The 13,036-nt window shown below is 39.5% G+C and overlaps 1 protein-coding gene across 1 annotated transcript in view; it reads left to right on the forward strand.

The window, feature by feature from the left end:
• Positions 1-5: 5 nt before the first annotated feature.
• Positions 6-13,036, forward strand: part of LOC121957608 (beta/gamma crystallin domain-containing protein 1-like) — a 35,368-nt gene continuing 22,337 nt past the window's right edge. The window contains exons 1-2 of the mRNA XM_042506273.1: positions 6-1,260; positions 11,306-12,539. Of these exons, the coding sequence (XP_042362207.1) occupies positions 53-1,260; positions 11,306-12,539 (2,442 nt within the window). The 5' untranslated portion in view covers positions 6-52. The remainder of the gene's footprint in view (positions 1,261-11,305; positions 12,540-13,036) is intronic.

The raw sequence follows: 13,036 nt of genomic DNA on the forward strand, positions 1-13,036 counted from the left end.
CACAGACGAGGCGAGCGCTGATCCTGTCTCTCCGTCTCCCGTGCCTGAAAAAATGAGTGAATCGAAGGGTCTTGAGATAAGAATTGAAACAAAAGAGAGTTTTTCCACTCCTACTGGACCGACAAATGGGTCTGACGGGCCTTTGAGCCCAACATATCTGAGTGTGGGATCAGATGATGGCAGTGCCATGGAGATCTACTACAGTGCTGAAGAGGACAACACAGAGGAGAGCCCGCATGTAGAGGTGTACAAGGTGGATGAAAGAGCAAAAAGCCCTGTGGTAGATGTTGTAAAAGAGGCCTGGCTGCGTGAGGACCTTCCACACCAGGGAGAGATCACAGAAAGCAGGATAAAGAAGAGAGATGAGGGAGAATTTAGAGTGTTGATTGTTAAAATGCAGAGCGAGGAAGGTAAAATGGGCAATGACGAAGAGAAAGAGGATCTCAATAGTCGGACTGAAGTGCAAGTGAGAGGTCAGAGGTCAGAGGATCAAGTGCAGGAGATTAAAATGTCTGACTTTCTTGTTGGCAATGATGCAAAGACTCAGGAGAAAGACGAAGCAGCCACAGTGTTGCCACAAGTGAAAGAAGGGAAGGGGGAGGAGGAGAGAAAGGAGGAGTTACCGGCCACACCGGTTCAGCAGGTGAATACACGGATGGTATGCGACTTGGCTCCACCCTCCAATGAGCCGCATGGGCAAGGGGAGGGATCGGCAGGAAATGGGACCACGAAATTGGAAACAGAAGACCCCCCTAATGGAGAGAAGCAACTTGCAAGCCAGGAGATACAATATATGTCCCACAAAGACATTATGATTTCTGAATACATGCAGGCTGTCTCCAGTAACACAGGAGAGGAAGATGTGATCACACCCAGATTTAGAGAGGCAGATGAGCAAGTTTCCCCAACTGCAGCGGCACAAAAAATAGTCGAAGTGAGCACAGAAACCAGCAGTGTCACTACAGCAAGTGCAGTCACAGATCCGTCTGCCGGAGTAGAGGTTGTCACGGGCACTTTGACACACAGTGCCGAGCTGCAATCAAATGCCACGCAGATTGAACACAATAGGGCTCCGCAGAGTAGTGAGTGGGTGGATACAATTACTGAGAGCACAGACAGAACCAGGACGGTGCAGGAACAGGTGGCAGTCGAGCTGTCAGCCCAGAGCATAGACACACACCTTCCTGACACCAAAGCTGCTGAGACCCTGTCAGAGAGACAAGAGCATCCAGCAGAGGCGCAACCCGACCTGACTCAGGGGTAAGCCGAGAATCTTAACATCTTTAAAAAAATATTTGTTGTTTGAGTCCAGGGATGTAGGCGTATTGGCCTGAAGCTAAACATAAATGAAGTGTGTGAATGAACATGTAATTTGAAAGTCCTGTGTGTACTTTATAGTTTGCTGTCAAGTTTAGGGTGCATCGAGGTGAAGTGTTAAAGGTGACTTATTTTACAAACTGAGCCCTGTCATTTAAGACATTCAAGCCTTGTAGCTTCTGGAATGTGCAACATGTAGCCTCAGGGATATGTGAGACATAAGTGAGCCTTAATCTGCTTAATGTAAAGGACAGTAGGTGTGCAACCAAGATGACACACTTTAAATGAGTAACCTCAACTTTCTTGCCTTACTGTGTGGCCATCTGATAAGGCCCCTGAACCACATCAACATTTCCACTTATAAAAAGAAGTTGAGATGAGCTGAAATGTTTACCAACAGAGCTGTCTACATACCTGTGTAGTTCTGAACACGCCCTTTTAAAGGCACCACATGGTAAGTGCTATAACTACATCACTGTCACATCTCCTCATGTCAGTGACATGACTCAGATTGACAAATCCAAGTAGCATGCAGTGAACAGATCACTGATCACTGATCCACATGCAAAGTTTGTCCATTATTTTTTCAACCCTGAGCTATCAGTGCAAGTAAGAGTCATAATTGTGACTTTTAGGACCATAGGTTTCACTTCCTCCACTGTTACATCCTCAACTTTAATTCACAACTGTAGTAATTATATCTACCAAACAAAATCTTTTCCGGCAGAGATCCCGAAAGCAAACTTTCATCACATGGGGGTCTGTGACCTAATGTATGTCAATTTAGGGGCCCTTGACACAAAAAGCTTGATAACCACTAGTTCAGTCCATCAATTTTAATTTTTTTCTTCAATTAATTGATTGACAATTTAGGTTAAAAATATCAAGAAATAATATGCAAATTTCAAAAGCACATTGCAATTTCCCTAATAATAATAAATAAATAAAAATTACTTTATGAAGGACTCAAAATTGGTCCATAGCATACTGCATAAAATTACTGTGCAATGTTTAATTTAAATCTTTCTGGTATCACAGGCGCAGAGCCACTAGCCCAACACTTGCTTTTGTCATCGTTGTAGGAACTTGCAACTCTAACCAACCTTACTCATAAGATTACAGTCCATTTTGGCTCCAAAGTATGTCCTGGCACATTAAGCATTGGGTCTTATGCCAGAATTGTATCAACACATTTATATAACACAGTTATGTTTTGACTTTGCAACATTGTTTTATCAGAAGCTATCCTTTGATGGAGCACTTTAATTCACAGGAAGGATGGATTTCAGAGGAAAAATGTGAAGAAGTTAGGAATGTTGCTCTCTTTGGCACAGCAGGATGAGCTGCATGTGTTGTGCACTGACGTGTTTTCTTGATGCTACTGGTTTGTTTGGTGTGAGTCAGAAGTGTTAACAGCTGCAAGCAAAGACCGTGGCTTCCTTTTTTCTCCTGCCAGACGATGGAGGAGATACCTGAGAACATGTCTGAGATAAGACTTTCTTAGGACTTTGTGGCGCATGCTGACAGCTGCAGATTAACTGTTACAGCTACATTATGTAAACAAAGCAGAGACTTAACTCAGTGCACAACACAAAGAAAAATCGACCTTGCTGTACTCACAACATAAAAGGGATTTAGTGGCTTTGGATGCATCACTACATGTATACTGTATAAACAGCTACTTTCTATAGTAGTTGAACAACTTTGTGACTCGTCGTTCAACAGGTAATTGTGCATTAGGTGCTCAGATCACTTACATATTGCTTGCTGATTTACAAAGTTTTGCAGAGTATAGTCAGTATGAGTTCTTATTTATTTGTTATTTATTAGAAGAATATGCAGCATCATATTTTTTTGTATTTTTTTAAATCACAAGATGGCAGCAGAGACTTGTCTTTTACTTAAGTATAAGGCTGACAGATTACCAACACTGAAATAGGAGACGGTCTGGCTCAACAGATAAAGAGGAAATTAATTAATTAATTAAGTAGTAAAACAATCCTCTTTTTTTCAAGTCAAGAGTTACAAAAACAAACAAACAAACAAACCTGAAATTCTGCAAAAAAGAAAGAATGGAAAAGGGGTTTATAAAAGGGAAACAAAACAAAAAATAAAGAAATGTATAGATAAAATAGTTGTTATTAATAATAATAATGATAACAACATTTTTTAAATAGTTTTCTTTATAGTTTCCCCCGTTTTTATTACTATTAACTCCTAATAATTTCTCTCAGTCTCAAAGAAATCAAATTAAATTTGCCCAAGATTTAGAGGTCTGAATGCATGCAAAAGGCTGAATCTGAATGCAAAACAAGAAAACAAGAAGGAAAAAAGTTAATAGACAAAAATTAAACATGCCAACTGAAATAAAGACTAATGTCTTAACTTAATGTTGGTATTTTCATTCATGTATTAAAAAAGTTTTTAAATACTGAAAACAGTTTTCTGCTTTGGTAAAAACCAAAAGTAAATATTCTGTAAACTTTGATCAGTTTGAATAAAGGTGAAATTTTATGTCTGTTATGTTTATGTTGTGGGAAGTACTGTGAGTGAGTGAGTGAATATAAGCAGAGAAGATGTTGTTTTTGTGCTGCTGGTCTTTGCATCACAGTGTGTGTGCACTCCTCTATTATCCTTTTCCTCCCCCATAACCTTTCAACAAACTCATATACTTAAAACAACAGAGTTTCTGGTGAACAGGCACGCTGATGCTCATTGAAAGATGAGGCATTTGGCCAGCTGGACCCGTCTTACAGGGTTCTTATACAATGGTGTCATGAGGTACAACACTGGGCACCTACACAGGAATGTTGTTTGGTCAAAAACACAGGTAGATAATTCCGTAAACGTTGTGTCCACTCACATTATGGACTCACTTAATTTAAGAAATATTTGATTGATTGAGTTGTACTAGACGAGAGCAAAATGCAACAGAATTTGGGACACAGTCATGTAGCCGCAAACTTTCTCCGGAGCTTATGTACAACATACAGATGGATTCTTTAGCAGCCGAAAGAGAGTGGCAGGACATGAGAATAATTGGACACCTTGAGGCAAACAGGCGTACAGTAGTTACTTCTGAGATGACTACATCCACCAAGAAACCTGCTACGAAAAGAAAGCAGCCCGAACTTCTTATCTAATCGGAGGCAATGAAGTCTGCAGGAATACTTTTCAGTTTCTTATGGGTTGAGTTTTCATTAATGTCCAAGTTATCTATGTTACATTAGTGTTCATTCAAAGTCACATACAGGGATTACAAACTGTTTTTCATGCCAGAAGCTTTTAATAATCCACTGTGAGTTTCATTAATGTCCAAGTTATCTAGCTAGCTAGCTCAGTATTGTCATTTTAAAATGCAATGATACGCACATCAAAGCTGTGAGCATCTGCTATTAATTTGAATAACACACCAACCTGATAATGTGCTTGAATAATGAGTGAATAACACACCCATGGGTGAATAACACCTTTGGGTGCAAGAATAACACATCCATGGGTACATAAATAAAGTATTGACTGTCCTGTGGGCTAACAGATGTCACTGGTATCTAGACCGGTAGGAGTTTGGATCTATGTAAATGTGATGCAAATGAGCAGCCACTGTTACCTGGCTCTCCAGGTAGGTGAGAATCTTTCAGAAACTTTGAGGCTGGATTTCTCACAAAACTAGTTTGAGGAGTGCCTACATTCAAATGGCCACATCTTCTTCAAATATTTTCAGATTTCCATGTGTTAGACATCGTTGGAAAGCTTAGAAACTACATTTTCAGAATCTGTAAATAACTCAAAATGCCCCTCTGGCAACTTGTTTCAGTTTTTCCATGGCTGGACACATTGAATCGCTGTTAGGAATAAAGGAGGGAGGATAGTTCCTTGCAATATTTGTCACTTAATTGTGGTTGTGTTACAACCCCACAGGTGATTTTCACAATTTGTGAATTTGGTTGTCTGACTGAATTCTTTGTGGGTTGTGATAGCCTATTTATCCCATATTTTATCTTTGGTAATTTGATGCAGATACAATGATTTGTATGATTACTGTGTATTTTCGAATGCTTATAAAATGTTTTACAGTTTTACATGGGTTTATGCCAAGGTAATGATTTGGACTGCATTTGTATTGAAGTGGCTTTAAGTTGTGATTGGGCAGAAACTGTCAAGATAAGGATCCATTTGTCTTAAAGTGTGGAGCAAAACAGCTTTTTTCTTAAAATTATAACCCATCTGTTTACTTTTCTTGTTTTACCTTTCTATACCCAAATCTGAGAGACACAGGGCTATGGAGATGTTTCTTCTAGCATAAGATGTGAAGCCAGTTGAGCCACTTGCTGGTCTTTAGTCATAACTCTGCCACTGAGCATTGTCCTTTGTTTTCTTTTCATGTGTGGCTTATTGGCTGTTGTCTGGCGGCTTACTTTAAACCAAGTGGAATGAAAAACTCGTGGAGCATTTGCTCTGCTGTAAATAACCTGACAGAAGTCATCTTTTAGAAATCATCTCTAAACACATTCTTTAACACACTAAAATCTGAGGCCATTTAACACTTGTCACTAGTCGGACCAACAGAAATATTAAGCTTTTTCATGTGGGATTGTCACCTCAGAGTAACTTTCATACTGTTGTTGGACTCCTGACATTTGACCGCCTTTGAGGGGAACTACAGACCCTAATTCTCACTGACTGAATATAAATCTGCATCTATTTCAACTAAAGTCACTAAAACAAATCACTCTCTAAACTGTAGAGCTGCAACGATTAATTTATTGATCAGGTCAACTATAAAATTAACCAACAATTTTATGATTGATTAATTGGTTTAAGTAATTTTTCAAGAAAAAAAAAGTCAAAATTCTCTCATTTTAGCTTCTTGGATATGAATATTTTCTGGTTTCTTTTATCCTCTATGACAGTAAACTGAATATCTTTGGGTTGTAGACTAAACAAGACAGGGGATTTCATATGGGGCTACGGGAAACACTAATTGACAATTTTCACTATTCTCTTACATTTTATAGACCAAACAACTAATCCATTTAACAAGACATTATCAACAGATAATCATCAATTACAGGACTACTATTTTCCTGGCTGCAAGCTCGCACACTTCATTCAAAATAATAACCAATATAAAGTGTCTATGCTGTGATGTCAAAGAGTCAGTATGAATTCTGAGTGCAAAGTACATATTTCGTTTTTTCCTGAAATTACCATCAGGAGAAGTTTTAACTGTACATTGCTATCTTTGATCAGCAGTGATGAAAATATGTGGATAGGCAAATTTTTGCCCCTTTGTTGGCATGATGTAATGGCCACCCGCCACAAAATCAGCTAGAATCCATATCCAGCAGAGCAGCTTTTGAACATCAGTCAAAATTTAGTCAGCACCAAGTTGAAAAGAGAGACTAAATATAAAAAAGTAAAAACCAGAACATTTTCACATGCCTCCATGCTGCTTTCTGTTTTCAACTATACTGTTTTCTAGCCTGTCCATGATGTCGAACACCAGACACTAAAAAAATAAATAAATTGAAAGACATAATAGACTCACATACACATACTAATTCTGGTGGGAAAAGGCTATAACATTGTCAGGAAAAAAAGTATATAGATCGATGGAGCAAAGCCAAAGATATAATTTTATTCCATGCATTCTTCGTCCTTCAGAGAAAAAACGGGCCTACATTACGCATTATGCAACTTGTGGGCCAGCAGTCATGTTAAAAGATTTAAGTCAATGGAGCTCCCCTTTCTATGTTAACACCATATGACTGAGAGGATGTTCAATGCTAATACTCTATGTTAGAGACGATATTTCACAAGGAGTCATAATTACATCAAACACAGGAGCAGTGGGCCTGTGAATGATGGTTTCAGTTGCCCTTAACATGGTGATTTATGATGTTTGAATGAGCTTGCGTAAAGCTGCAGGGCTCACTGACTGCCAGACAGATCCAAAAAGTCACAAGGTCTCACAGTACACTCTGTAAACCTTCCTTAAATCCCCTACAGATATGTAGAGAAAACGGAGGCTAAACAGGATGAGCAAGCACTCATAGATTAATAGCGAGAGATCATATATTTTTAGACAAACAGTTTCAACCAGATCTGATATTTTTGTTGTCGTCCTGTAATTATGGCAGGAAGGAAACACATTTAGCCTTGTGGCCTCCTGTGAGCTTGCAGCTAACGCCTACATGTGTTCTCCTTGCTTAAGTCCATCTACTTCTACAGAGCTCTGACTGGCAATCATTCAAAATCAATATTTACAAAGGCCCCACCCTAGATGTTTGTTTAAAGTCTCTCATGGTAGTAGTGCTGTGTTCTGGAGTTGCAGCAATGCTTCTGTGTAATTTCCAAAAGACTAACATGCACATGGTTGTCATTCTAAGATAGAAGATAAGAAAAACCTCTATTGATAAATAGAGGAGAAATTCGGTTGTCACTGCAGCACAAAGGCAGCAAAAGCACAGGTAAATAATAAATAAGGTAAAAGAATAAATAACTAGAAGTGCATGCAACAGAGTGCAGATTTGCACCAGGCAGCCGTCCGAAGGTGACCGCTGCCACATATAGTCCTATAACAAAAGCAGACTCTCAACAACGCGTTCCAAAAGCATTTCGAGAGCACTTCACAAGCGTCCCCAATAGCGTCCCAAAAAACTAATAAAAACACCTGCCCCAATTTTTAAAGAGGCACTGCGTGTTGCACATAGCCAATTAATTTCTCCTGCTAACAAGTACTGTTTGTCAAATATAGATAGCCTACAGTGTTATGAGGCTGAATGTATTCTTGATTTGACAATCAAATCTTTTATCCATGTCATTCATAACTGGACATCCACAGACTTTGTTTCTAGGCTACAGTGCAACAAAGTAGGAAATAAAAGCAATTAAAACAACTAAAACAGAGAAAAACATTTAACTAGGCTACATATCCTTATGGTAGAGGCACAAATATCAAGTAGAAATGACCACGAAATGCTACGTAGATATGAAGCTGTGCAGAGGACAGAAGAAAACTGGAAGGCAGCAGGATTGAGCTGCGCCTCGTAAATTGTGATGTGATATTAATATAATATAGGATATGTTGCCAAAAATGCAGTATATTAAGATAACACAGGATGATATGATTGTTATTGTTGTCTTGTATCTGAGGCTTGCTCTACAGTGTGTATGCTGTCTACATTTAAACATTTTTTTTCACCTGGGGGGAAAATAAACAGTAGATTATTTTTAGGACGTTAATCGGTACATAAAGAAGAGTATTTGCGATTAAAAGAATTAAACATTTACTAAGAAATGACATTGAGGCAGATGTTGTTCTTTGATTCTCAGAGTTGCATAACTTGGCATGACAGAGAGCTCCAAATTATACCATGCTCACGCATAATTACATGGGACATTTTGCTTTAATGTGCAACGCTTAAATTCTCCAAGTGTCACTCCCTGTACTAGCGCATACGGACTCCGGCTCCCTGTTAAAGCTGGTACATGTTTTAGCACATCTGGGTGCATTGATCTTGATTCACAGGTGTGTTTGTATAGGTTCACATAAAGTGCCTGTACCTGCAACTTGATATCCTAAAGTACAGTGTGTGTCTTCCCATCTCCTTGAGAATCGTGATGTGTGAGGTGTGACATAATTTGCATGTTACGGAAAAGACTTCAAGGAGATTTAGGGTCACTGCCAGATTTTGCAGTTGCCCTCGGGGATAGGTGGGGTTCTGCGTTAAGAGGAGCAATGCACCCGGTATGACACAGGAGGAGCTCTTATCCACCTTTGGCAGCCACAGATTTCACCGTAAGAGGCAAAAATTTGGCATGGAGGACAAATGTGTGTAGAGGTGTGTATTTGGATCATGCCAATTAGCTAAAAGGGGGGGGGGGGGCTGTGGGTACTGGTACTGGTATTGTAATTTCTTTTAAATATAACTAGCCCTGCTTATAGCTGAAAAATATGTAATTAACCGTAGAATTATAGGCTAACTACACTCTTTGTGGTTTAGTGGCCGTATATAGATCCTTATATAGATCATTTGCAATATATGGAAAAATCAACCACCATGATCATCTTCTAGTGAACACTGTCTCATTTCATGACCTTTCTGCTGGATCTGCAAGACCAGAATGAATGAATGACTCATTGTGTGTGGTCAGTGGGTAGATGAGTCTCTTCAGGGCCACTGATACTCAAATTGTTTTGCATTCATGCACTAAATGACACTTTGCATTGCTCACTTGGAAAAATTCCTCCATACCTGCAGATATTTCTGCACATTAATTTCTTAATTCATGCCAAATACATCAAAAAGCACATTAAATTTGTCCTCTTTCTTGTTACAATTTTCAAATGAACTATGCAACTATAGAATAAAGAATTACCTGACTAATTGTGACAGGTTTTTTTTTACGGTAGCAGCTCATGTTGTTAAGTAACACACAAGGGAAATTATATTCTCATGACCTTTGAATAATCCACCTCGGGCATTAAATTGATGCATGCCACCAGATGACAGCAAGACATGATGTGAATTCTTTTGGATGTTTCACAACCATTTCACCTTTTATTTGCCTTTAAAGTGAGTAAGTTAATAATCTTACCGCTCCTTGAAACGGTTGCAGAGATCCTATGATTAGTTAAAGGTCAAATGATTCACTCATGGCAGACCAACTCAAAATTACTGCTTGTCTGCTTGACTGAAAGTTTCTTGACATTCAAATCAATGCTTATATTGGTTTGGCAAATAATACTGATGATGATAATTAAGTTTTACTTATTGTTTTATGCATGCAAATTTGCTTATAGACCACAAATCAATATAATCCAGATCCTGATTTTAGTAAACATATTACCAAAAATAGAGAACACCAATTCTCATGAATTAAACACTTACATTTTTAGGTTTTAATGTCTATGATGAAACTCATACATTCCAGCTTGCCCTTTTTTTCTAGGTTTTCAGGAAAAGGTTTGTAGATGTCAAAACATAAGTCTTAATTATTTATACAACAGAGGCACGGACGAGTTAACGTTTAAGCACAACCAAGGAGGATGCCATTGATGTTTAAATCTCGTGCCATCACCAGCACGAGCCTCTAGTCCATGAGTAGATACACGCTGTCGTCTGCACGGTGATACGATTGGCAGGGGGTTTTTTCCCTCCAAAGCCATAGAAGCCATAACACAACTGTTTTCACAGGCTTTAACATGATCACCTTTGCATTTATACCATAAAAGTTTTATGGTATAAATGCAACCGACCCCGGATTAGCAGAGAAGTAGGTGAAGGTGAAAAGTGAATTTAAATATATATATATAGCTGATCATACTTATAATTGAGCCTCTATAAAAACTCACACAACTATGTATCAGCTCTGATAATAGATGCTCTTATCTGGTGACTCTTTGCTTAGATTTTGAAGTGTAGGTTACTTTGCTGGTCAAGTGTGTGTTGACCTGCACATGAAAAGAAAAGCACAAATATTGCTGTGCTAAAAAGTTTGCATAGTCCAGTTTAAAAGCTGCAAATGGAGTATTGACTTTGAGTAACCCTGAACTGTCAGCTGACAGTGTTTTGCTTATTTACACACGATCCTCCTAGCACACACTAATTGTTGGTTTTATGACTGTGTTGGAGCAGAGAGTGAATCCAGCTGCAAATTTCTTCTCTGCACTGTTCCAAACTCATCCAGTTTCTGCAAGAAAATATTTTAACCATTATATGCCAGAAATGCAGATAAGAATAAGGTCAAGCAGCTGTTGCAATTATAAAGGCTGTTGTAAACTTTCTTTAACATTGCATGCAAGTCAAGCTCCTCAAAGTTGCTTTGTATGATTTGCATCGTTGGCATTGCATGGTCACCACACCCTGAAGGCACTGGAGTATTTGATACACCGTGGCCCTGTTGTAAAATCAGACTCTCGCTCTAGCTTGTCTGTATTTGTCATCTTTGTCTTTTCTTCTTTTTCTCTGTATTTATTCAGGTCCCTGGCAGAATCAAGGACACCCACAGCAGCTTCAGAAGTCTTTGCTTCAGAAAATAAGGCGACTGCAGCCAACAAGGAATCGGTTGACGAAATGAGTTCAAGCTACAGCAACCTGAGCACCAAACTATACATGAAGACTTCATCTCCCCCTAAAGAGAATGAATCCAAAAGTCGTTTCCGTAAAGTATCTCTGGTCAATAATACCGATACCAAAGAGGTGGTGGATACAGCGGACATCAGCAAAACAGGCACTACTGTCACTGAGTCAAATGGGACAGATATCAGCTCAGACTTCAAATGGAAAAATAGATTTGAGGCGGTTGCTCAATATAGACCATACAAAAACGATTTTTCCTCCTTTACTGATTCTCTGAGTTACAGAGTGTCTGACACAGACACCAGTCCCCCTTCCTCCTCCTCCTCCTCCTCCTACTCCTTCTCCTCCTACTCCTCTGCTGTCCCCGAGGCTACAGCATACAAACATCTCAGCAACGCCTTTTCCTCCTCCTCCTCCACCTCCCCTCCGGACGAACACATTACCCTTGGCAACCAGCTGAGTGACAGCACCAAAGTTTATCTGAGCCATGAGAGCGAGCCAGCGGGAGCACCGAGGGATGAGTGGAGGAGGAGTTTAGTGGAGCAGGAGGAGCCTGCTGCACCTGCAGGTGAAAGAGAGAAACAGAGAGTAGCAGAGTCAGAGAGGATAAAGTCACGCTGGGAGTCACAAGAGCTCCTTGTGTCCAGCTTCTCGTCTTCAAAACAAACCACCTACGACGTCGTCGACAGTTTCAAAAAAGAAGACGACGACGACGCAACCCTTTTTACTGGAGTGTTCAAGGCTACACTCGTGGAGCTGGTCTCCGAACCTGCAGCTCCCCCTTCCACTCCCCCTGCCTCCCCTGAGGCAGACTCCCCCTACCAGTCTGACATGGATAGCCTGGTGGATACCCTGAAGAGCATGGGACCCTCTCTGAGGCCCAGGGCGGGGTTGGGCCCACGTCCGCCTGCTCCAGTCCTCATTTCGTCCCTGCCACCAATCGTGGAGGACGCTCCCAGCCCCATCACTGCTGACATCCCTGGAATCCTCAGTCCCACAAAAAAGATGGAAGCAATCAGCAACCCTGCTGAGTCCCTCAAACCTCTTTACACTCTGCCTGCTGACATCGGACTCAAGAAGAACAACAACAGAGACAATCGTTCACCACTGGAACTGATGAAGCATAACCAGCAGGTAGAGAACATTCAGTCACTAATACAAGAAATTATCTTGTGAAAACTGCTACATCTCTAAAATGCTGCATGAATTATTTACATGGTTTTCACCAAAAAAAATTGTGAAATTTTATTTTATTTTTATTGCATGAGGCAGAAAAATCTACATGCAAATTCATGGGATAACTATTATTTATATTTTCATTATCATATTATTGTCTATTACATTAACTACAATTGTTCTGATTGTGTAAGTTTAATAGCACTTAAAATTTTGGCCAAAATTACAAAAAAATTACAAATAAATGTTCACTACACAAAACAAAAAAGGAGAATGCTTTTCTGGAATTGAAACTAAACCACTTTTTAATCCATTTTTTTCAAAGCTGCCAGCCCCACTAAAAAAATCCTTTTCCTGCTATCATATTGTGGTGAATGCAGAAATCTAAAGGGAAAAAAAGTAGCTCAAAGCATTTGCAAATAAAACCAAAACAATATGCATGTTTGTTTTAACTT

The sequence above is a fragment of the Plectropomus leopardus genome, chromosome 18 (genome assembly GCF_008729295.1).
Source record: "Plectropomus leopardus isolate mb chromosome 18, YSFRI_Pleo_2.0, whole genome shotgun sequence".
NCBI lineage: Eukaryota > Metazoa > Chordata > Actinopteri > Perciformes > Serranidae > Plectropomus > Plectropomus leopardus.